Here is a 25,259-nt window from a genome sequence, read left to right as displayed (position 1 = left end):
CGCCGCATGTGCTACTGAGCAGGCAGCCGATTCCGCGTCCAGTGCGGCGGTTTGCACGCGGAAGCGTGTGTTTGGTAGCAGGGCAGAAAACAGAAAAGTCGCCGCATGCAACAACAGTAAGGCGGCTGGTTCCGCGTCCAGCGCGGCGGTTTGCACGCGGCAGCGTGTCTGGTGTGGCTGAGTCTGTTAGTGCACATAGGCTTAGGAATACACGCGCGCGCACGCTGAGAGGCAGAATTCTTATACTAAGCAGGAAGAGTCAGCTAACCACGCCGATCAGCTGACTCCAGAGCAGGATACTATTGGTTGAGCAATTAGGGGTGGTGCTGGAGAGCACTACTCCATATATAGTTCCTGCTGGTCACTTGCAAGTTGTCTGCCGTTGCGATCACTACGTGGAAGCACTCAGACCTAGTCAGATCCTCAGTGTGTTTGAACCAGGTGGACCTGGGAATACACACTTAGCCAGATTATTTGAATTGTATTCTGTTTATGCTTAAGCTAGTTCCAGGGTGTAGAGACCAAGGACCTCACACCCAGTTTAGGGAACTGTGTTATCATCTGTGTTATACCTTAAGCTAGTTCCAGGGTGTAGAGACCAAGGACCTCACACCCAGCTTAGGGAACGGAGTTATCATCTGTGTTATACTTCAGTCTAGTTCCAGGGTGCTGAGACTACGGACCTCGCACCCAGTCCAGGGAAACTGTATTATCTGTGTATTCTTCAGACTAGTTCCGGGGTGCTGAGACCAAGGACCTCACACCCAGAATAGGCATTGTTTGATATATGTTATGACTTATAGCTTTTCTGACTACTCTTCTGTCTTCTGATTCGGTACCTCGTATATCTGATATTCCGTTGCCAGACCCTGCTTGACTTTGATACCGAATCAGCCTTCTGTCTTTGTACTTTATCTGTCAGTGGTCCAGATTCACAAAGCGGTGCTAACAGTTAGCATGCTAGTGAAAAGCCCTTTATCACGCCTAAACTCAGTTTAGGCATGATACGTTTAGGTGTGGTAAGTTTAGGCATGATAAGTTTAGGTGTGATAAGTCTTTAGGCGTGATAAGTTTAAGCACCAACTGGGTTAGCACCGCAGTGCACAGCTGATCAAAAGTTTTGCACTAGCAAAGTCTGGTGCACGTTGCATAGAGTTTAATGGCGCTGCTTTGCGTGCGGGACTTTGCGCACGATCTAAAAACTTATCATGCCTAAACTTATCATGCCTAAACTGAGTTTAGGCATGATAAAATGGTTATCACGCCTAAAGTCTTTAACTGGGTTATCACCGCTTTGTGAATCGAGCCCAGTGTGTTGCCGACCCTGCGTGCCCGACCTCGAGAGCTATCTCTCCCCTTTAAGAGATAGTCTCCATATCAGATAGTGACATCCATCTTAGGTGTCACTCACTCCTAGGCCCTTCCCGTCTCCAGCCTGACTCCTCCCCTCGGAGAGCCTCAGGCTGCTGGAAGGTTCCTGTGTTCTCAGAGCAGTGTCTCTATATTGTCTATCGCCTGCTCAGCAGGTACATCACTTAAAGTATTACTGTTACACCAAACACTCACATATCCATAGGTGTCCAGAGGTTAGCAATATATCTGATTATCGGTGATACTGCAGATCATCAATAATCGGGTATATATCTGCATTCTTGGTGATACTGCAGATCACCAATAATCAGATTCTCTCTGCGTGCTGACACCAATTGTTACACTGACTTTAAAATGTTCATATAAGCAAATAGTAAATTGTATGTCACCTCCGTTATACGATCAAGTTCTTCCAGTGTCCCGCAAGTGTAGTGCCCAATCGTCCAGGGAGCCGTCTAGTTAATCACTCCACGGAGTTCAGTGTATCTTCAGCGTACATCAGTTATTGCGACCTCAACGGCGCATTTGCCGCGGTCAGCAGAGGGTCTCGCGGAGAGTGAATGCACAGCCGCGATCCACCACAGTAGCGTCGTGACGTCACTCGTTGGTCTGCCCGGCAGTTCTTGCAGTAGTTCGGTCTTCTCGTTCCCCTTACACTGCGGCTCACCTGAAGGAGGAAGTCCCCTTCTTCTGCGTTCCACTGTAATCCACAGCTCTTCCTGATTATTCAAACGCTGTGTGGGATACAATTAATATACAGAGTGACCGTGGATGGTCTCAATTGCCTGCTTAGGTACTTTGATAGTCTTTGGGGCGCCCCTCCAGACTCTAGATTAACATGTTTCAACAGTTACCTGTTAAAAAAAAAATAGATCACAAGAACAACATTAGCTCTCAAGAGAGCTGTTGAGGGCTGCTTTTTAGCAATAAGCTTCAGCAAGGAGCAAGCTAACAAGCCTAACAACAGCCTAACTAAGCTTTCCCTATGTCTACAGCAGGTTCCCTCCCTTCTCTAATTACTGCAGCCACACGAATGAGTGAAAAGGCTGACGCTGCCTGCCTTTTATAAGGGGGAGGGGGGGGGGGCTCCAGGATGGAGTGTAGCCTGATTGGCTACCCTGTGTCTGCTGACTGTGATGTAGATGGTCAAAGTTGACCCTAATGATGTAGTATAGGGGGCGGGTCGAACTCGTATATAGTTCACGGTTCACCGCGAATGCGAACCACTGAAGTGACCGTTCGGGCCATCTTTACTGCTGTTCCTATAGTGTGGCCGCGCAGCTCCTCTTCCTATAGCGTGGCCGCGCAGCTCCTCTTCCTATAGCATAGCAGGGCAGCTCCTCTTCCTATAGCGTGGCCACACAGTAGCCGTGCAAGCCCGCCCGTGGCACCAGCTGACTGTGCATGTGGGCTCGCAAGGCTTATGCGTGGCCACGCTATTGGAAGAGGAGCTGTATGGCCCTGATGTGATAAGCTACAATACTTTATCGCTAATCCTCCGGGGGAAGGGGGGGCACTCAACAACGGGGAGGGGGGGGGGAAGGCAATGGAATAGCAACAGAACGGGATTTCCTGGAGGGCTTCCCCCGTCGCCATGGCGACGGTGCGGGATGACGTCACCAACGTCATTGGGAGTCCCGATCCACCCCTCGGCGCTGCCTGGCACTGATTGGCCAGGCAGCGCACGGGGTCTGGGGGGGGCGCAATATTTATATATATATTTTATTATAAGCAACTAGTGGACGTAAGCCCATTTAAAAACGGGCTAGGTCTGTCACTGCGCATGCGCCCGCACATTTCCGCTGCACGCGCTCCCGCCGGCACGTCACTCTCCCTCAGTGTCTCTGCACATGCGCAGAGCGCATGTGGGACACACACAGGGACATGGGACGCAAATACATTAGGGTTTTATTATAGAGGACTAGTATTGCTTATAAGTAAAAAAAAAATAAAAAAAATATTGCAGCCTCCATGTCACTGTAGATATAAAGCTCCCTCGCAGATGCTGTAGGGCGACAATGAATTCTCTGCTAGTTTGGACTTGGTAAAAAACAGCGCAGCACCCCCACAGGGGTTGAGTTGGAAGAAGGAGATGCGTTAGTGTAGAGTAATGTGAACTGACCACAGGTCATCCCTCTTCAGATTACACCATAGAAATCAGAGCTGCTCGGGGCCAGGTCACACCCTCAGCCCATTTTAAACACTTCATTTCAGCTCATTATAAACAGCTAATTAGCGGCCAAACCCCTGATGGTGGGCAGGTGGGGGCATGACTGCTCCAAAGCAGAAATCAGCTGTAATGATAACAGCTGGGATGCCTGCGGTGGAGCGACTAATCAGAGGCCTCACCCTACACAGAGCATGGAGCCGCTACTGGCGACCTCTTATTCCTACGTGTTCCCTGGTACAGCGTTTATGTAATATTGCAGCTAAGGCAGCTCTGCTTCAAGCAGCTGACAGCGTATGCCCCCAATACAGCATTATTACAGAGGAATCTCATTATAGTAAACTCTGATATAGTAAACTCTGTCCCCAATACAGCATCATTATTATTATTATTACTACAGCATGAACATGTCCACAGACACCAGTGTAACATGTTACACCACCAGGTTACTACAAAAACATAAACACAATGATCGTAGCAATAAACTGTGTGCATAAAGATACGCACACACACGTCATTTGTCCGGCAGATATCGCCATAGCGGACAACAATCATTATGAAAAATGTAGCCAAACAAACAACAACAACGAGCGACCTTTATCTGGTATTCTGCCCAATCCAACAGGCAGATCAATTCAGACGACTATTGAGCAGATATAGTGCAGTCTGCCAGGTGCATACAGCGTCGTTACAGAGCATGCGCACATGTCATGTGATATAGCACTTCTGCTAGTGTGCGCACTATTCAAACAATATAATAATTTTAAATATCGGTGTGTATGAACAAAGTGATTTCAAGTGAACCCAAGGCGAGAGTGATATGGAGGCTGCCATATTTGTTTCCTTTTAAACAATACCAGTTGCCTGGCAATCCTGCTGATCTATATGGCTGCAGTAGTGTCTGAATCACACCAGAAACAAACATGCAGATAATCTTGTCAGATCTGACAAAAATGTCAGAAACACCTGATCTGTGGCATGCTTGTTCAGGGTCTATGACTTAATGTATTAGAGGCAGAAGATCAGCAAGACAGCCAGGCAACCGGTATTGCTTTAACTGCTTTAAAGTAAATAAATATGACAATCTCGATATAATGCACACCTTGGGTTCACTTTAAACTACTTGTTGTTTCTTTTTGATAATACTAGTTGCCTGGCAGTCCTGCTGATCATTCTGGCATCAGTGGTGCATAAATCACACACCTGAAACAAGCATGCAGCTAATCCTGTCAGATTTTATTTTTGTCAGCAACATCTGATCTGCATGCTTGTTCAGGGTCTATGGCTAAAGGTATTAGAGGCCGAGAATAAGCAGAACAGTCAGGCAATCTGCATTGTTTAAAAATAAATAAATATGGCAGCCTCCCTATCCATGTCACTTCAGTTGTCCTTTAAAGAGGAAAACTCCAGTGAAAATAATGTAATAAAAAGTGCTTAATTTTTACAATAATTATGTATAAATGATTTGGTCAAGTTTGCCCATTGTAAAATCTTTCCTCTCCCTGATTTACATTCAGACATTTACCACATGGTGACATTTTTACTGTTGGCAGGTGATGTCACTGGAAGGAGACGCTGCTTGCTTTTTTGGCAGTTGGAAACAGCTGTTATTTCTCACAATGCAACAAGGCTCCCAGAGTGTGATTTCAGAACCATGGCCCTGACATCACACTGTGGGAGGGGTTTCACCACATTATCAGCCATACAGAGCCCCAATGATCCATTTGTGAAAAGGAAAAGATTTCTCATGGGAAAGGGAGTATCAGCTGCTGATTGGGATGAAGTTCAAATCTTGGTTACAGTTCCTATTTAAGTTTTACAGCAATTTGTGGTCCAGCAGTTCTGTGTAATCGGAGCAGTATGCAGTATATAGAGCTGCAGGCATCACAGACAAGACTGGCTTTCTTCATGTGCAGTGCAGTGCAGTTCAGTAGCAGTAGAGGGTGCCAGACCACTCCTGTACACAGAGCTGCAGATATCACACCCCAGACTGGCTGCCTTCATGTGCAGTGCAGTTCAGTGGCAGTAGAGGGGGGCAGAACACCATTCGTGTAGCACAGAGCTGCAGGTATAACAGACTGGACAATGTATACAGCTTATTTCTGATGGGAGTGGAATTAGCGGCTGCTGACTTGAAAGCCTTGTAATGATCTGATTAGATTATGCAGCTAATGACAGATCAAGCTGTTAAGTAATTCTCAGCTTCCAGATAGGATTAGCTCTGTGCAGTTCCAGTTCAGCCCCTGCTTATTGCTTTCATTACAAAAGTGGTCAGTCAAAAGTCCACATAACTTGTCAACTCATCAGTGTGTTTTTCTGATATGTCCCGTTAAGCTACGTACGCACACATGCTAGTGTAAACTCGGCCAGGCCACTGATAAAACCTGTCTGGGGTGAGAATCTTGCAGGTGTACGGCGGCCGTACGGCATCACCTAAAGATCTGGCGCACTCCCCTAGGCCCGCCCCGATGTGCGCCATCACTCCATCCCCTCTCCATAGTAACAGATGCGTAATTAGCCTGTACATCAGGGCCATAACTGTTGCCCGAGGCATCCATACTGATCCCCCGCGGCCGACAGTCCACATAACGCACGTTTTAAAGCTCCATACACACCCTTGACTGCCATCTCCCAAAACTAACGACGGGTCAGCCCAGAATCATTTAAAAAAAGGTGTCCCTATAACAGCAAAAGAGATCATCGCCCATGTAGCTGATCCATCCTGGCAGATCGGTTCAGACGATAATGGGCGTCATTTATACTGAACTATAACAATCACTCCATTCGAAGCACTCTCGTGTGCCGATTCTGCATTTCAGAGTCCTCATTGTTACGCTTCTGCTAAAGATGCCCTCTGCGGACCGTCATTGTGCTGTTTCATTCAAACGTGCTCTGATGTAGTTCATTTGTTGCAAACTGGCGGTGATCCAGTGTGTGTATGGAGCTTAAAGTAAATGTAGCCAACATAAAAAACACATACTCAACTAAAGGTGGGTACTCACGTCAGATCAAAGTCTTTGGAAAATGAAAGATCACAGACCAATTTTACCCCCTTCCATGTGTCACAAGAGCCCTGGTGGCTGGAACGCGAAATGCCTTCCAAACGGTTCCAGCGCACAGATCGTGCAAACTGTGGTCGCAGTCAATGCGCAGAAACCGTTGGGAATTGGCCGCAGACAAACCAGAAGGGAGCCAGTGGGTTACGGAAATACACTTTACACACTATTTCAGGGTATATCTGCCACCACCACTGGTATGGGCCAGTGGTCCCTACCGACTGACTGACTGATCCTGCAAATGAAACTGTTAAAACACGCTGTATTCTGTCTAGATATCAATAATAGTAGCGACTCCTCAGAGACCTGAGTTCAGTTTCTGTGTATGGCTGTATAGCAGGTGTAGCTGAACAGTAAACGACTTTTATAAAGTCTTTATTTACGTGCAATATAAATAATTTATATATACAGAAAATCGTTAAAATCAATAATTATAGAGACAAATGATAGCACAGTATAAAAAACTAAAAGGGATAAAAAATACTTAGATTTGTGAAAAGAGGTCCTTTTGTGGGAAAAACTTGTAGAGTTCCTTTTGTTTCAGTTCAAAGTTCAGACCAGGTGGATGCCAGCATATCCTCAAGCTGGCACAGATGTGATCAAGATGGTGTTTCAAGGTGGAGGACACTTGCGTTTCAGCCTGTCAATAGTTTTATCACCCATCGCTGCGGGGAGTGGCTATGACAGGCACAAGTCCAGCCTCGGGAGGATGGAGCAGGGGCTGTCCTATCCTTACAGACCCTCAGACTGGCAGAATTCTAGTTCGGTCCGTCTTGGGGTGCACGTGGGGGCAGTTAAAACCTATACCGCATATTCACACTCAGCATGATTTTACGAATCCTAGGACATGAAATATGACAGGTCTATCATGAGAATTTACCCCGCGTCTCTTCAAACCCATATTGCTATGAGAGTTTAGGGGACAGAGTTCTGGGAATTTCACAGAACCAGCACCAGGACTCATGCTACACTTTCCCCACGTTTGGCGAAGCTGCCACCTCAGAAACCCCAGAAATATGACAGATCTGGGAAGTTATGGATTATGCTATGAGCCTCAGGTCATTCAGGGTGTGTGCTGGCAGCTGGCTTTCCTTTGATCCTTACCAGGGAGCAAGGTGTCAAGACCTCCCAGGGATTCGTAGCCTGCCTGGCTGAATCTAGGCCTCCTTATCAGAGTGAAACAGCTGGCATATCCTCTGAGAGGGGCCATTAGCTCTCCAGGGGGACGGGGAACCAGCTTGTTACAGCTATGTGCTAAACGCAATTAACTACCTTTCCCAGAACTGTCTATCTTAAAACCAAAGTTTGTCATTCTGAGCCCTGCAATAGATGTGCGATCGATTGCGGTGATCAGAAATGACTGCTGGATCTGCGATTTTTATGCGTTTTGGACGACTGGGCGTCGCCTGGCGTCACACCTTGTAGTATGAGAGCGATACCTACACAGTCTATTCTATGGAGCTGAACTCCCCATCAGATAAAAATCTTTGCAAGATGCTGCACACAAAGATGCTGTACACATGCAACAGATCAGTATCTGCAAAAGATCAGTTCCTGCAAAAGATCCGTTCCTGCAAAATGCATTCAAAGTTTATGATATCTGCAAATCTCATACACACCTTGTTTAACGGACAATTATCTGCAGATCATATCCCCCAGGATGGATCTTCAGATCTGCAGATAATTGTCTGATCTGCAGATGATGGTCCGTTAAACAAGGTGTGTATGAGATCTGCAGATATCATAGACTTTGAATGCAATTTGCAGGAACAGATCTTTTGCAGGAACAGATCTTTTGCAGATACTGATCTGTTGCATGTGTACAGCATCTTTGTCTGCAGGATCTTGCAAAGACTTTTATCTGATGAGGAGTTCCGCTCCATAGAATAGACTGTGAAGGTATGGCTCTCATACTACATGGAAGGGGGTAAAATTGGTCTGTGATCTTTCATTTTCCAAAGACTTTTATCTGACATGTGTACCCACCTTAAGGTTCTGGGTCCTATAGAGCCTTCCCATTACTCTTCTGCTCCTCACCGCGTTGTAGTGCTGGATCCCCCACCGCAGGGGCTTCGGAAGTCTTCGGGAGCCCGAGTGCTCCGTACTGTGCATCTTTGCCAGTCTCCGACCGGTCGCTCAGAGACTGCTAACCAGGAAGCCAGCGCTGGAATAAGGGGACCGTGAGGAGAACGGGAAGGCTCTACAGGACCCAGGGCCTCCTCTCCACTTACGTGAGTTTATCTGTTTTTTTATTTTTATTTTATTTTCACACTCCCTTTAAAGAGGCCCTGTAGTGACACATAGCATAATGCAGTAAATTATTCAGGATACCCACTTTTATTTTCCGGGTTTCAGCATCAGAATCACTTCCTATATCTATATATTGCTATTCATTGCTAGGGAGCCCTGCCCTCCCAGTGTTGCTTAACCTAGGCCAGGGGTCAGGAACCTTTTTTCTAAGAGAGCCATAAACGCCACATATTCTAAAATGTATTTCCCTGAGAGCCATACAATATGTTTCAAACTGGGACAGTGCGCATGCGCAGCAGAGGGTTTACGTCTGTGTTGCCATGGTGATGTGTATAGAGTTTGTCCACCGGGCAGTGGAAGTGTTGGACATGTCTTCAGCTTCTCTTGGGTTTGAGCAACATCAGCAATTTCCCAGAGGGCCAGACAGGAGAAATACAGACTAACAGCTTGTAAAATTAGCTAGCTGACATGGGGGTTGATTGACTTTGTAGGACGAGATCCCCATACTTTGGCCCAATAGGCTGCCTGTCAAGTGACAGGCAGCCTATTGGGCCAATCAAAGTGCCTGGATCTCGTCCTACAAAGTCACTGGATCTGACAGGGTTCAGAGTGGAACAATTGGAGCAGCTGTTCATTTGGGGGGAGCACGAGTAAGTTAGCAGTGCGTGCTACAGCAGTAGCGTGCCTACTTTGAAAATGTTACTTGCACTGCTTCAGCAGTGTAACTTATTAAATCAATCCCTAGTGATTTGTCTGTGAGCCAGATGCAGCCATCAAAAGAGCCACATCTGGCTCCCGAGCCATAGGTTCCCTCCCCCAGGTCTAGGCTGTTTAGCTATGCAGAATTTTCCTCTCCAAGCATTCTGGGAAACCAGGTATATACAGTGGGTTGCAAAAGTATTCGCCCCCCTTGAAGTTTTCCACATTTTGTCACATTACTGCCACAAACATGTATCAATTTTATTGGAATTCCACGTGAAAGACCAATACAAAGTGGTGTACATGTGAGAAGTGGATCAAAAATCATACATCATTCCAAACATTTTTTACAAATAAATAACTGCAAAGTGGGGTGTGCGTAATTATTCGGCCCCTGAGTCCATACTTTGTAGAACCACCTTTTGCTGCAATTACAGCTGCCAGTCTTTTAGGGTGCGTTTCCACTAACGCGAATTCGCATGCGTTCCCCGCATGCAAATTCGCATAACCAATAAAAGTGAATGAGCCTGTGTCCACTTGTCAGGAAAACGGAGCGTTTTCTTGTGCAGGAAAAATCTGCTCAGCAGAGCCATCCGAATTCGGACACCGCACACACGCATGCGATTCGCATACAATGTATTTAATAGGGAATTTGCATGGTGTTTTTTCATGCGAATTTTCATGTGAATTCGCATACGATTTCGCATGGAATCAATGAAAAAGCACACAGGCACTGAGATGGTTAAATTCGCACACAGCGTCATCCATGCGAAATCGTATGCGAATTCGCGGTAAAATTCGCATACAACCGCATGCGATTTCGCTCCTGCATGCAAATTCGTCCGCGGAGAATCCGCGGCGATTTCCCACCGCACTAGTGAAAACGCACCCTTAGGGTATGTCTCTACCAGCTTTGCACATCTAGAGACTGAAATCCTTGCCCATTCTTCTTTGCAAAACAGCTCCAGCTCAGACAGATTAGATGGACAGCGTTTGTGAACAGCAGTTTTCAGATCTTGCCACAGATTCTCGATTGGATTTCGATCTGGACTTTGACTGGGCCATTCTAACACATAGATATGTTTTGTTTTAAACCATTCCTTTGTTGCCCTGGCTTTATGTTTAGGGTCATTGTCCTGCTGGAAGGTGAACCTCCGCCCTAGTCTCAAGTCTTTTGCAGTCTCCAAGAGGTTTTCTTCCAAGTTTGCCCTGTATTTGGCTCCATCCATCTTCCCATCAACTCTGACCAGCTTCCCTGTCCCTGCTGAAGAGATGCAACCCCCGAGCATGATGCTGCCACCACCATATTTGACAGTGGGGATGGTGTGTTCAGAGTGATGTGCAGTGTTAGTTTTCTGCCACACATAGCGTTTTGCATTTTGGCCAAAAAGTTCTGTTTTGGTCTCATCTGACCAGAGCACCTTTTTCCACATGGTTGCTGTGTCCCCCACATAGCTTGTGGCAAACTGCAAAGGGGACTTCTTATGCTTTCTGTTAACAATGCCTTTCTTCTTGCCACTGTTCCATAAAGGCCAACTTTGTACAGTGCATGACTAATAGTTGTCCTATGGTCAGAGTCTCCCACCTGAGCTGTAGATCTCTGCAGCTTGTCCAGAGTCACCATGGGATTCTTGACTGCATTTCTGATCAGCACTCTCCTTGTTCGGCCTGTGAGTTTAGGTGGATGGCCTTGTCTTGGTAGGTTTAAGGTGGCCATACACTGGCCCGATTCCCGGCCGTTTCGACAGCAGATTTGATCCTGGGATCGAATCTGCTGCCAATCGTTCGCGGTAAACGCCGCCGACGATCCGATTTCCTCCCGAAATCGGATCGGTCCGTCGATCGCGCCGTGCGGGAAATTACCCTCGATCGCCCGCGGGTAAAGTGCGCGTCGCTAGCGGCGGCCGATCCGATGAAAAATACATTACCTGATGCGGGCTCCCGGGCGTCTTCTCCGTATCTTCTCAGCGCTGCACCCGCTCCATCCCGGCGCTTCCTGGGTCACTGCAGTGACCCAGGAAGTTCAAATAGAGGGCGCTCTATTTGAACTTCCTGGTCACGGAGTGACACAGGAAGCACCGAGATGGAGCAAGAACAGAGCGGTGCAGCGTGGAGAAGATGCCCGGGAGCCAGCGTCAGGTAATGTATGCGCGGGGGGAGGACAGGCGGCAGGAGCAGCTGAACAGATTGTGATCGGTTTCAGGCTGAAATCGATTCACAATCTGTTTGCAGTAAAGGCAGCCATACGATCCCTATCTGATCAGATTCGATCAGATAGGGATCTGTCAGCTGGTCGATCTGATGGCACATCGACCAGTGTATGGCTGCCTTTACAGTTGTCCCATACTCTTTCCATTTCTGAATGATTGCTTGAACAGTGCTCCGTGGGATGTTCAAGGCTTTGGAAATCTTTTTGTAGCCTAATGCTGGGAATACACGATGCGTTTTTGCGTTCGTTTTTGCCGTCGTTTTCGCTTTCGATCGATTCTACTCTCGATTCACTGCTCGATTCCCCTCTCGATTCCTTATCTTTTCTTATCAATTACATTCACTTGAATGAGGAGAATCGAAACAAAAGTAGAATCGACCAGATCCAACAGGTTGGAATTTATCTATCGAACCCATCTATCTAAAGTAAAAACTTAACGTGTATTCCCAGCATAAGCCTGCTTTAAATTTCTCAATAACTTTATCCCTGACTTGTCTGGTGTGTTCTTTGGACTTCACGGTGTTGTTGCTCCCAAAATTCTCTTAGACAACCTCTGAGGCCCTCACAGAGCAGCTGTATTTGTACTGACATTAGATTACACACAGGTGCACTCTATTTAGTCATTAGCACTCATCAGGCAATGTCTATGGGCAACTGACTGCACTCAGACCAAAGGGGGCTGAATAATTATGCACACCCCACTTTGCAGTCATTTATTTGTAAAAAATGCTTGGAATCATGTATGATTTTCGTTCCACTTCTCACGCGTACACCACTTTGTATTGGTCTTACACGTGGAATTCCAATAAAATTGATTCATGTTTGTAGCAGTAATGTGACAAAATGTTGAAAACTTCAAGGGGGCCGAGTACTTTTGCAACCCACTGTATTCTACTGGCTTTCGAACTCTCATTGCTCATGGGCCCTTGCAGCACTGGATTCCTGGTTTGAATTCCAGCCAGAACACTATCTGCGCAGAGTTTGTATGTTCTCCCCATGTCTGTGTGGGTTTACTTCAGGAACTCCAGTTTTCTCCCACATCCCAAAAACATACAGACAAATTAATTGGCTTAATCCCAAACTGGGCCTAGAGTAGGATGGACATATGAAATTGTAAAAAAAAAAAAAATAATAAAACAAATAAACAATGTTATTCTTTGCCTGATTTTCACTACAGTTCCTATTTAATATTATACATTGTAAAAGTTTATATAAGAATAAGGAGAGAAAATTCCTGAGGAAAGCTAAGTGTATCGGGGAGGACCCTGCACTGTAATGATCAGTGCATACAGTACTGATGTTACTACAAATGCCACCATTCTGTCTGTAGAACTGGGGTGAGGAACTCCGCTACTCTGGCTTCTGATCTCACCATTCCACAGAAACAGTACTCACCAAAGTTGCAAACAATCTCCTCATTGCAAAATCCAAAGGCAAATATTTTGTACTAATACTCCTCAACCTTTCCTCTGCTTTTGATCACTCTCTGCTTCTCCAGACCAGACACTCATCACTGGGTGTCAAGGGCCTAACACTTTCTTGGATTAGCTTCTACCTGTCTGAATGCTCTATCACTGTCCCCTATTCCAACACTAACTCCTCTCCACGCCTGCTATCTGTTGGTGTACCAGCAGCTGCAGCACGTGAACATATCCGACAAGCCCTTGACGGATATGTTCCGGCCATCTGCATGGCAATGGGACGGGCCAGGAGGAAGTGGGGAGCCTCAGGCTTAGGCAAGTATTTAATTTATTTTTTTTATGCTGCCAAGGGTACACTTTAAGGGCTGTTTCACAGGGAGGGGGGGGGGGGGGGGCATTGTGCTGCGATAGCCGATTCGCAAATCAATAGTGCAGTGTCTCTCTATGGTAGCAATTACTCTGCAGTCACTCTGTGTGATAATGGTCCAAGTGATTGGCCTATAATCCTTGCAGTCATAGACACATTATGCAGCTGGGTAACCATTCATTTTCTGAATGTGCTCAACCCTCTGAGATTAAAGCCGTGAAATCTCCCCACACCCAGCCTAACGAGGGCATGGCAGCCCGGCATGCTTTCTGGGGAAATCCCATTCCTGCGGCGGGAAAATAACACAGCCTAGCTTCATATTTTGCAAGAATTATAAAAAAAAAACCTGCATTACTTGGTGGCACCGCTTCTCATGCGCAGTCAATGGCTCATGCAGCACAATGGCAGTTTCTGGGCAGTCTGTTCGGCAGAGTACTGTTGTCATGGTTGCAGAGGAAAAGAATTTTGAGAAATGTCAAGGGGAAAAAAAAAAAGTTCCGATCTACCAGTTAATATTGAGGCTGCTTTTAGGGCCCTTTCACACCGGGGAGGTGTCTCTCTATGGAGACTTTTATACTGATGTGATGACGCATCGGAAGTGACGTTTTCGCCGCATCCCTGACGCAGGTCCAAAACTACGTTACGGCTGCTGTGATGTGTCGACTTGCGGCGCATCCCCGCTTGAATGATGGAGCTCCGCTCCGTCATCAGCCTTCCAGCGGAGATCGCCGCTAAGAGACTGTTAGATGGCGAAACCTCCGTCTATTAACACTGTACAACGCTGCAATCTAAAGCAGCGCTTTACTGGGGACAGCTGTGTGACATGGCTGTCCCACTGGGAGACACTGAAGTGATCAGCTGTCATAACCTGAAACCTATGACAGCTGATCTCGGTAATTGGCTGGTGGGGGGAGGGAGGGTTGGGGAACAACATGTAAAAAAATAGTACAATTTATATATAAATCAAATAATTATTTATTAAAAAAATACATAAATAAACATTGGAGGAGCGATCAGATCCCACCAAATAAAAGCTCTGTTGGTGGGGAGTAAAGGGGGGGGGGGGGGACACTTGTGTGCTGAGTTGTGCGGCCCTGCAGCGAGGCCTTAAAGCTGCAGAGGCTGGGTCTGCATATACTGCCCAGCCTCTGTTGCTATACTGCTGCCCCTCAGGCCCCCCTGCGCTCTTCTTGCACCCCATAAATAAAATGCCGTGCTAGCGACACACAGCGTGTCGCAGCCGGCTGTTTACCTTTGGAAGTGTCAGTCTCACCGCTTCACCGCCTCCTCCATAGCGCCAGTCCCTGCCCGCGTCCCTTCCCTCCAATCAGCAGGGAGAGAAGGGACGCAGGCGGGGAAAGGAGGAGGCGGGGGAGCGGCAGAGAGTGACACTTCCAAAGGTAAACAGCCGGCTGCGAGACGCTGTGTGTCGCTAGCTCGGGGTTTGATTTATGGGGGGCAAGCAGAGTGCAGGGTGCGGTGCGATGTGGTGCATCGGGCGCTTCCCCAACACTGGCTTACAGTGTGAAACCAGCCTTACACTTGTGTGGTGAAAGGGGATCCGGCCATGGAATCGCCTCACAAATCCATCCTCATGACTCTGCAGCAGAGTCCTAAGCATAGGCCGGCCCCCTGCTCATGCGTTGGTTCACGCATGCGTGCCACACCGCACTCTGTTGCTTACAGTTAAGGTGGCCATACACTGGCCCGATTCACAGCCGTTTCGACAGCAGATTCGATCCTGGGATCTAATCTGTTGCCAATCGTTCGCGCTAAACGCACCCGCCGATCCGATTTCCTCCCGAAACGGATCGGTCCGTCGATCGCGCCGTGCGGGAAATTACCCTCGATCGCCCGCGGGTAGGGTGCGCGTCGCTAGCGGCAGCCGATCCGATCAGGTATACATTACCTGACGCTGGCTCCCGGGCATCTTCTCCGCGCTGCACCGCTCTGTTCCGGCTCCATCCCGGCGCTTCCTGTGTCACTGCAGTGACCAGGAAGTTCAAATAGAGGGCGCTCTATTTGAACTTCCTGGTCACGGAGTGACACAGGAAGCGCCGGGATGGAGCAAAAACAGAGCGGTGCGGTGCAGCGCGGAGAAGACGCCCGGGAGCCAGCTTCAGGTAATGTATACGGGGGGGGGGGGGGGGGGGGGGCGGGTTGGGGGAGACAGGCGGCAGGAGCAGCTCAACAGATTGTGATCGGTTTCAGGCTGAAATCGATTCACAATCTGTTTGCAGTAAAGGCAGATAGGGATCTGTCAGCTGGTCGATCTAATGGCAAATCGACCAGTGTATGGCTACCTTTACTGCGTTGCCATAGACTTGCATTGCTAAATAATCCGTGTGGCAGGCATAGATCATGAGGAAGTAAGTGGAACTTAGGGAAGAGGGACTGACCCTTCAAAAGAGGTACAGTTGGGAGCTATGGAGTTGTTTAATATTGGTTATAAATATTGTTAGTCTGTCCCCATTGAGATTTCATCCTATGTTTAAATTGATTTTCATTTTATGGGATATGTTCCCTAATAAATATTGTCATATTTTGGACCTATGTGGTAAATAGAATATTGTGCAGGTGAAACTACTACATGAAATAGACTCATGACATGCACAGCAAGATATTAAGAGCCTTTATTTGTTATAATATTGATGATTATGGCTTACAGCTCATGAGAACCCCAAAAGCAAAATCTCAGCTCATTAGCATATTGTGAGAATGTTCAATATTCTAGACTCAAAGTGTCAGACTCTAATCAGCTAATTCATCCAAAACTCCTGCAAAGGGTTCCTGAGCCTGTAACTGGTCTCGCAGTCTGATTCAGAATTACTGACATAAATGAACTTTTTCATGATATTCTGATTTTTCGAGCTTCACCTGCACTTTTCAAGTCTATCATAGATGCAATTCTAAAGTTTGGATGATGACATCAGTCGAGGATAATGTAAAATACATATACAATACATGGTCACTTGGTGCACTGCTTGAGAAGAAGCCCCCGTTTTCAGGGGATGGGGGGGGGGGGGGTCAGGATTTTAACCCAAAACAATCAGATAAGTCCATGAAGGGATGAAGGGTGTTAAAAGCCTGCCAAGTGGAGCATTATACTCCCTCGGATTGTGATTTACAGCGGATGATGGACAAGCTAAGACGAAGAAAAGTGATGGAACAAGGCTTGTTGTGACAGGTACTCGAGCCAGCGTTTCTGCGTAAAGACCTTTGATTCCTCTATAGCTGCTTCTCATCCATCACAAGCCATCCAGAAGAGACCTCTGGGAAGCCGTCCACCTATCTTCTGATCACTAATCTTTAATGTTCATTTACCGACCTCTTAGAAGGTCCCCGGAGACCCCAAATACACGGCAGCAAAGTTACCAGCAGAGTGAGACCAACAATTCAGGCCGGGACATGGGAAGCATTATACAAATACACTCATCTGAAATCTGCCTCCGGAGACTCCTTATCGACGTCTTATGTCAATCTCTCATTCTGCCCATTAACTGAAACAAGGGCTGCAGCTTATTGACAGCCCATAAATATGAATATGTTTGCAGAAGGAAAATAAGCACTGTAATTGTACCAGGAAAAAAATAAATAAAACTAATAGCCTCCTACTGTATTGTCTAGAGACTCCATTCTGCCTCACCTGCAATTTCCTCTGTTGGGTGGACAACTCGGTCTGCAGCTTGACAATCTGAAACAAACATAACATACTCAATGCTGAACTCCCCCTTTGGACCCTCTATCAGTTCACGTTCATTCCCAGGGCGGAATACATGGAGGTTTTGTACGTGTCGCAGAGTGCACCTTAGTAGAGTCAATACACTACCCAAATTATACCACTATAGCCACAACCCCTTACATTTACTTTTCAGATGAGAAAAACAAAAATCTCAATCAAACCTGAATGATTATGTAGTTAATTGAAAGCATCAAGTAATCTTTTACACATGGTTATAACAAATATACATGCATCAAGGGGTAGTGGACTTCATGCTACTGAAAGCGGTCATTAACTAGTTCAGGACCGCAGGCTTACACCTCCCCAAGTGACCAGGCTATTTTTTTAAATTTAGTGCTCTGCAACTTTAACTGCTTGCTGCAGAGCCATACAACTAAGCATAGAGGTGAATTCCCCCCCCCCCTTTTTTTCTGCCACCAACAAGCTTTCTGTTAGTGGGCTTTAATCGCTACAGCAAAGTTTTTGTGTTTTTTTTAATTTTTTTTATAAAATTGTCTTTTATTTATTCTTATTTCCTCCCCCCGACAGCTAATCATGGCGATCCTCTCTCATAGGCATTAGCCTACGAGAGGGGATCGTGATCGGAGCCTCTCCAGTACAGCGCTGCCGTACATGGCAGCACTGTACAATGTAAATAGACTAACAGTCTGCTAGCGGCGATCTGTCACTCACCCTGTAAAATGCCAACCCAAAATGTGCCCCTTTTCGGCGTTAGGCAGTCCTGGGGATGCCCCCTTCCTGACGCTTATCGGCGTTAGGTCCTCTTGAGGACCGCATTGTTAAACCCCCCTAGTGACCAAGCCATTTTTTACAAAATAGGCCACTGCAGGTTTAACCACTTAAGGACCACGTGGTTTTTTAATGATCGGTGCTGCGCGTGCTCTCCAGCCTGCAGCACCGATCAGGTAAAAGGCAGGGCGATCAGACTTCCCCCCCCTTTTTTCCCCACTAGGGGGATGTCCTGCAGGGGTGGTCTGATCGCCGCCGGCTGCCTGTGATTTGCGGGGGGGCTCCTCAAAGCACCCCTCCGCAGCGATATTGTGCGCTCCCTCCCCTTACCTCTCTCTATATTCCCCTCGGTGAGGCGCAGGACGGATATCCATCCTGCGCCGGATAGGATAGGCTTCAGCCTATCAAATGACGGCGATCCCCGGCCAATCAGAGGCCGGGGATCGCCGATCTCCGTCACAGCGCTGCTGCGTAGCAGCGCCGTATTGATGTAAATAGCAGGGATTTCTTACCCGCATGTTTACATTACGTGTGCGAGCCGCGATCGGCGGCTTGCACGCTGTTCACGGAGACACCCTCCGTGAACTGGCATGGAAAGGTTCGAGCGGCCGTTTCCATGCGAAACCACAAACGACCAGGCGCCGCCTATCGGCGTTAGCTGGTCGTTAAGGGCTGCTGCAGGGCCGTACAACTCACCACACAAGTGATCCCCCCTTTCCTGCCCACCAACAGAGCTTTCTGTTGGTGGGGTCTGATCCCTCCTGCCTTGTTTATTTCTTTTTAATAAATATATATATATATTTTATAAATTTTCCTATTTTATTTTTTTATCCCTCCCTCGCCAGCCAATCAGCGTAATCGGCTGTCAGTCTATGACAGCGGATCACTTTTCTGCCACCCAGGGGGACAGCTGTGTCACACGGCAGTCCCCAGTACAGTGCTGCCTTAGATCGCAGCACTGTACAGTGTTAGACGGCGATTTCACCGTCTAACAGTCTCTAGTAGTGATCGCCACTGGGAGGCTGATGACGGATCGGAGCTTGCGATCCTCTGCAATCTCCGCTCCTAGCACTTCATGCCAATTGGCGTGGAGTGGTCCTGCGGCTGCCGCTCTGCTCATGCCGATCGGCGTTGAGCAGTCGTTAGGCAGTTAAAGCCCAACTAGCTCAGGTGAGGTTGGCCACAGTGCTCCAGACTTCTTCGGAGAGGCTTTGGCAGTTTATCCAGCAGGAGGTGGAGTTTTAACAATAATAGCTGTTTAACAGTGATCGGGTGAGCTGCTCCCTCTTGCAATCGCCGCTTCTAGCTAGAATGAGGTGCACTGTAATGTATTGTAAATGACCCCCTAGGTGGTCTTTCATAAATGACTATGTACCAGAAATGGATTAAGATGTAATGGGGTCGTAGGCATGGTAGTAGATTTAGGGCCCCCTTGTGGTTACCCTGCCTAAGTTTCCTGGTGGATGATCCTGCTCTGATATGTACTATAATAATGCTCAGATATATTAGCATACTGGTTGGCATTCTAGCATTACAGACCGCAGTTTAGATCTGGGCCACAATACCATCTGCACAGAGCTGTACATCCCCTCCCCCTGCATTCTATTCTACATTCTAGTGTCTTTACTTCCACATCCCCAAAACAAAAAGCTGTAAGTTAGCTGGTTTCTCACAAGAGAAAATATCCTCCACCAAACTGAACCCCCCCCCCCCCCAAATACTATTCACAGCAAGCAAACACTTCATACATGGGATGTAACTGGGGATGTATTAGAGGTCTCACAGCCCTACTGACACCCCTGCCACACCTCCAGTCATACCCTGACACACCCCTTGTCACTTCCCTGCCACACCTCCAGTCATATGCTGACACACCCCTTGCCACACCTCCAGTCACACCCCTTATCACTTCCCTGCCACACCTCCAGTCAAACCCCTAGTCAAGCCCCTCATCACACCCATGACACACCCTCCCACCCTTCATTATGCTTACCGCAAGTATTCATCAGCAGAAGACACATGATTTCATTCTTCACAGCGGTCCTGTCTGTCCTCACAGCTCTACCTTCATGTGATTATCTGCTGAAACAGAACAATAAAAGGTGAATATTGGACAGGTGGAGATGTGAACTATGGCCAGAGATAGGGGGCGGGGTAGGGGGAGGGCAGTGGCCGAAAGGGGGATGGACAGGTGGAGGATAAGGTTAGGTGTCTGGAGGTGGGGGTAGAACTTAAAGGAAGAAGGGAAGGTTAGGGTGAGGCATCTTAGATTGGATTATTGACACACATCTTCCAGAGATAAGGGGCGGGGTAGGGAGGTGGACCAGTGGCAGATAAGGTTAGGGGTCAAGAGGTGGGGTGTGAACTATAGCCAGAGATAAGAGGCGGGGGAGGTCAGTGGTGGAAAGGGGGATGGAAAGGAAAGGTTGGGTATCAGGAGGTGGGGATAGCACTTAGAGGAAGAAAGGAAGGTTAAGGTGAGGCATCATAGATTGGATTATTGACACTCATCTTCCAGAGATAAGGGGCGGGGTAGGCGGATGGACCAGTGGCGGATAAGGTTAGGGGCCAAGAGGTGGGGTGTGAACTATGGCCAGAAATAAGAGGCAGAGTAGGGGGAGGGCAGTGGTGGAAAGGGGGATGGAAAGGTGGAGGATAAGGTTAGGTGTCAGGAGGTGGGGGTAGCACTTAGAGGAAGGAGGGAAGGCTAGGGTGAGCCATCACAGATTAGATTATTGAAACACATCATCCAAAGATAAGGGGCGAGGTAGGGGGAGGTCACTGGTTTCAGGGAAAGTGGGATGGACCAGTGGAGGATAAGGTTAGGTGTCAGGAGGTGGGGTGTGAACTATTGCCAGAGATAAGGGGGCGGGGTAGGGGAAGGTCAGTAGTGGAAAGGGGGATGGACAGGTGAAGGATAAGTTTAGGTGTCAGGAGGTGGGGGTAATACTTAGTGGAAGGCAGGGAAGGTTAGGGTGAGCCATCACAGATTGTATTATTGACACACATCTTCCAGAGATCTTAGGTTTGCATACCTCCTAAAATTTTGAGATGGGAAAGCGGGAAACTTAAGCCTCACTCCCGTCACACTCCTAGTCACGCATACCATAAAGATTTCATAAGTAAAATATGTTGCTTTATAATTCAGACCACACTGGTCCTTTCTATCCTGGTTCATTTTCCTTCATATTAACATTTTAAAATTAGTATTATATCAATTAAAGGATGGAAATAAAGTTTAGAGTCAATCAAACATATTTTTTAGTATAGAAATATATATATTTACATAGAAAGAGGGACAAAGTCCTGAAAGAGGAACAAATGAGGAGGAAAGAGGGACAGAGGGAGAGGGCTCCCAAAGAAAGACAGTTGAGAGCTATGGGTTTGTGCACCCCTTACGTCTAGGTAGTTGATCAGCACTAGGAGCGGTCAATAGGAAACAAATTGATACAGGTTGATGTAATATTATGCAAATTGTGTATGCAAATGTATGTGCAGTACAGTGCTCGTTATCTGGAACTCAACTAACCACCTATTTAAGGACTCTGCTTTTAAAGACGGGTTTCACACCTCCCCTGAGATTAATATACTTTAATCTGACATTTAATACAGAGTTCATGGTGTGTATATAGAGTGGGGTATAATACATGTAGCCATACCTGACCACTCCCCCACATACATGTAGCCATCAGGGATAGCATCAGTCCCTTAGCATTCCCAACGCATACATGTACCCATCCCTGACCAATTCCCCATGCATAAAGCCATACCTGACCACTCCCCGCACACACATGTAGCCATACCTGACCACTCCCACATGCATGTAGCATCCTTGACCACTCCCCCCACATACAGTGGGATGCGAAAGTTTGGACAACCTTGTTAATCGTCATGATTTTCCTGTATAAATCGTTGGTTGTTAAGATAAAAAAATGTTAGTTAAATATACCATATAGGAGACACACACAATGATATTTGGGAAGTGAAATGAAGTTTATTGGATTTACAGAAAGTGTGCAATAATTGTTTAAACAAAATCAGGCAGGTGCATACATTTGGGCACTGTTGTCATTTTATTGATTCCAAAACCTTTAGAACTAATTATTGGAACTCAAATTGGCTTGGTAAGCTCAGTGAGCCCTGACCTACATACACAGAATCAATCAAATTATGAGAAAGAGTATTTAAGGGGGTAAATTGTAAGTTTTCCTTCTCTTTTAATTTTCTCTGAAGAGAAACATGGGGGTCTCAAAACAACTCTCAAATGACCTGAAGACAAAGATTGTTCACCATCATGGTTTAGGTAAAGGATACAGAAAGCTGTCTCAGATTTCAGCTGTCTGTTTCCACAGTTAGGAACATATTGAGGAAATGGAAGACCACAGGCTCAGTTCAAGTTAAGGCTAAAAGTGGCAGACCAAGAAAAATTCTTGGATAGACAGAATCGACAAATGGTGAGAACAGTCAGAGTCAACCCACAGACCAGCACCAAAGACCTACAACATCATCTTGCTGCAGATGGAGTCACTGTGCATCGTTCAACCATTCGGCACACTTTACACAAGGAGATGCTGTATGCAGAAGAAGCATTTTCGCCGATCACAGCACAGAGCAGCTTGAGGTATGCTAAAGCACATTTGGACAAGCCAGCTTCATTTTGAAATAAGGTGCTGTGGACTGATGAAACTAAAATTGAGGGCATAACAAGGGGCGTTATGCATGGAGGAAAAACAACACAGCATTTCAAGAAAAACACCTGCTACCTACAGTAAAATATGGTGGTGGTTCCATCATGCTGTGGGGCTGTGTGGTCAGTGCAGGGACTGGGACTCTTGTTAAAGTTGAGGGACGCATGGATTCCACTAAGTATCAGCAGATTCTGGAGACCAATGTCCAGGAATCAGTGACAAAGCTGAATCTGCGCCCCAGGGCTGGATCTTTCAACAAGACAACGATCCTAAACACTGCTCAACGGGGCGTGGCTTGCACATGGCGGAGTAAGGACGCAAGTATCTGGAGCTCCCGCTACTACGCCTATCTACAGCATCCTAAAGCTATATTTTAGCGTATTTCCCCTCACATGGGATCATCCAAGAAAAAGAGGAATAAGCAGACTCCCTCCCGGCACAATTCTTCCGGAATTACCCGCTTCCTAAGACCGCTGGAGAGACGTCTCGCAGAAGCCGAGGCAGGGGCGTACCTAGAAATCCCCGGGCCCCCCTGCAAAAAAAAAAAAATCCGCCCCCCCCCCACTCAGGGACTTTTGGGGGGCAGGAGGGGTCGCAGCATAAGAGGAGAGTGTGGCAGATCGGTGGGGAGGGGGAAAGTTCCCCTCCCTCACCTTGGGCTCTTCTCTCTGCGCTCCCCCTCCTGCAATCATTGGTGGCAGCGGGCAGGCAGCAGCAGCGGTGGCGGCAGGATGAATACATTACCTCCTTCTCGCTGGAGGACTTCCGTTCTCTAAGAGCAACTTCCTGTTTACACAGAAGTTGAAAAAAGCTCTTAGAGAACGTAAGTCCTCCAGCGAGAAGGAGGTAATGTGTTCATCCTGCCGCCAGCGCTGCTGCTGCCTGCCCGCTGCCACCAATGATTGCAGGAGGGGGAGTGCAGAGAGGAGAGCCCGTGGTGAGGGGGGGGGGATTTCCCGATCTGCCACACTCTCCTCTTATGCTGCGACCCCTCCTGCCCCCAAAAGTCCCTGAGCGGGCCCTAGGGGAGCACGGGCCCCCCCGCGACGGCAGGGGTCGCATCCCCTATTGGTACGCCAGTGAGTCGAGGTATCTAATATGGCGACCACGAGCTCACAGGTCTCAGGCGCCTCTCCGCTCCTACAAAAACAACAAAACACCATGGTGCAGGGAGGAAACTCGCCCGAAAATCCTCAAGACTCTCCTCCCCAGACGGACAGCTCGCTGACAGGTGACACCTCTCACCACGCTACCTCTCCATCACGGTCTTCCGCACCAACCCACTCCAAGATGGCTGCGACATCCAACCAGGCCGCACGCATACCAGGTTCGCCTCTTCTTATCCACAACGAGAGCCCACAGCAGCGCTCCCCCAAACCTCCCGCCAGTCACCATCGAATCCACATCCGTCAGCCAGAGGTAACCGCAAGGCCGGCTCAGCTCCTCCATCACCGACAGCTTCTGATGGCGCAGATTCTTACATGGAGGTAGAGCTACACGATTATGTACGCTCCCTCCCAACAAAGCAAGACTTCGAGCGCTTGATAATCCGTATGGAGTCGGCATACAAAAGAGAAATGGCGGATTTCAAACAGGAGGTGAGCCATATTGTTTCTAGGGTGGAGGGGGTAGAAAAGCGACAAGACTCACTAGAAGAGCGCTTAGATAAGCAACAGGAAGCCATTGATAACAATACACAGAACATTGCCTCTGTCATTCTTAAAATGGATGACATAGAAAACAGAAGCAGACGCAATAATATAAGAGTCAGGGGGGTACCTGAGGCTACACACCAAGAGGACATTACAGCCACTCTAGAAGGCATCTTTAATCAGATCCTGAAAGCACCCCAAGACCACAAGATAGAAATCGATAGGGCACACCGTGCTCTAGGGCCCCTCTCATCTGACCCCCAGAGACCCAAAGACATCATTTGTAGAGTCCATTACTACAAGGAGAAGGAGGAAATCATGAATGCAGAAAGGCAACAAAGAGACATTGACTTTGATGGGGCTAAAATACAACTATTAGCAGACCTTTCCAGCCTCACACTCCAACTACGGAAAGCCGTACGTCCCTTATTGGAAGCTTTAAGAGACAAGGAAATACCGTACCGTTGGGGCTACCCGTTTGCTCTTTTTATCAAACATGAAGGAAAATCGGCTGTTTTCCACTCTCCCCAGGACCTAAGAAAAATAAGATCTATTTTTGATTTGCCTCTTATCAAGTTGCCAGAGTGGCCTCTCCATCAACCGGCCCCGTCTAGTCCTCCAAAGGATAGATGGGAAATGGTGGACAGGCGCCCTACCTCTCGTCTACGAAGATCCCCATTACAATAGATTTTTCTACTGGAACTTTTTAATATCTTATAACGTTCATAATGACCCACTCTGTACCTAGCCATTGAATTTGAGTGTTCTTAATAGGAACAGGTTAATAATGCACAATACATGCAATATACTATGATTATTGTTAGTTTTCATGAAGTTTCTAGACAGGCTACCTAAAGTGAAGTACCTGAATAATTGCACTATGTAACACTGCTAAAAGATAGCAGATA

The 25,259-nt window shown here is 47.4% G+C and overlaps 1 protein-coding gene across 4 annotated transcripts in view; it reads right to left on the bottom strand.

Annotated features, from left to right (window-relative positions):
- The window catches only part of GNAS (GNAS complex locus), a 387,899-nt gene that overhangs the window by 339,009 nt on the left and 23,631 nt on the right, over window positions 1-25,259 (bottom strand). For 2 of the 4 annotated variants that reach the window (XM_068263836.1, XM_068263839.1), the window contains exons 2-3: window positions 20,005-20,093; window positions 17,187-17,234 (exon numbers count right to left, since the gene is read on the bottom strand). In XM_068263836.1, the coding sequence (XP_068119937.1) occupies window positions 17,187-17,234; window positions 20,005-20,032 (76 nt within the window). In that variant the 5' untranslated portion in view covers window positions 20,033-20,093. The remainder of the gene's footprint in view (window positions 1-17,186; window positions 17,235-20,004; window positions 20,094-25,259) is intronic. The other 2 variants (XM_068263837.1, XM_068263838.1) reach the window with 2 other exon arrangements.

The sequence above is a fragment of the Hyperolius riggenbachi genome, chromosome 12, assembly GCF_040937935.1.
Source record: "Hyperolius riggenbachi isolate aHypRig1 chromosome 12, aHypRig1.pri, whole genome shotgun sequence".
NCBI classification, from domain to species: Eukaryota; Metazoa; Chordata; class Amphibia; order Anura; family Hyperoliidae; genus Hyperolius; species Hyperolius riggenbachi.
This window is presented reverse-complemented; position numbering and strand designations above follow the sequence as displayed.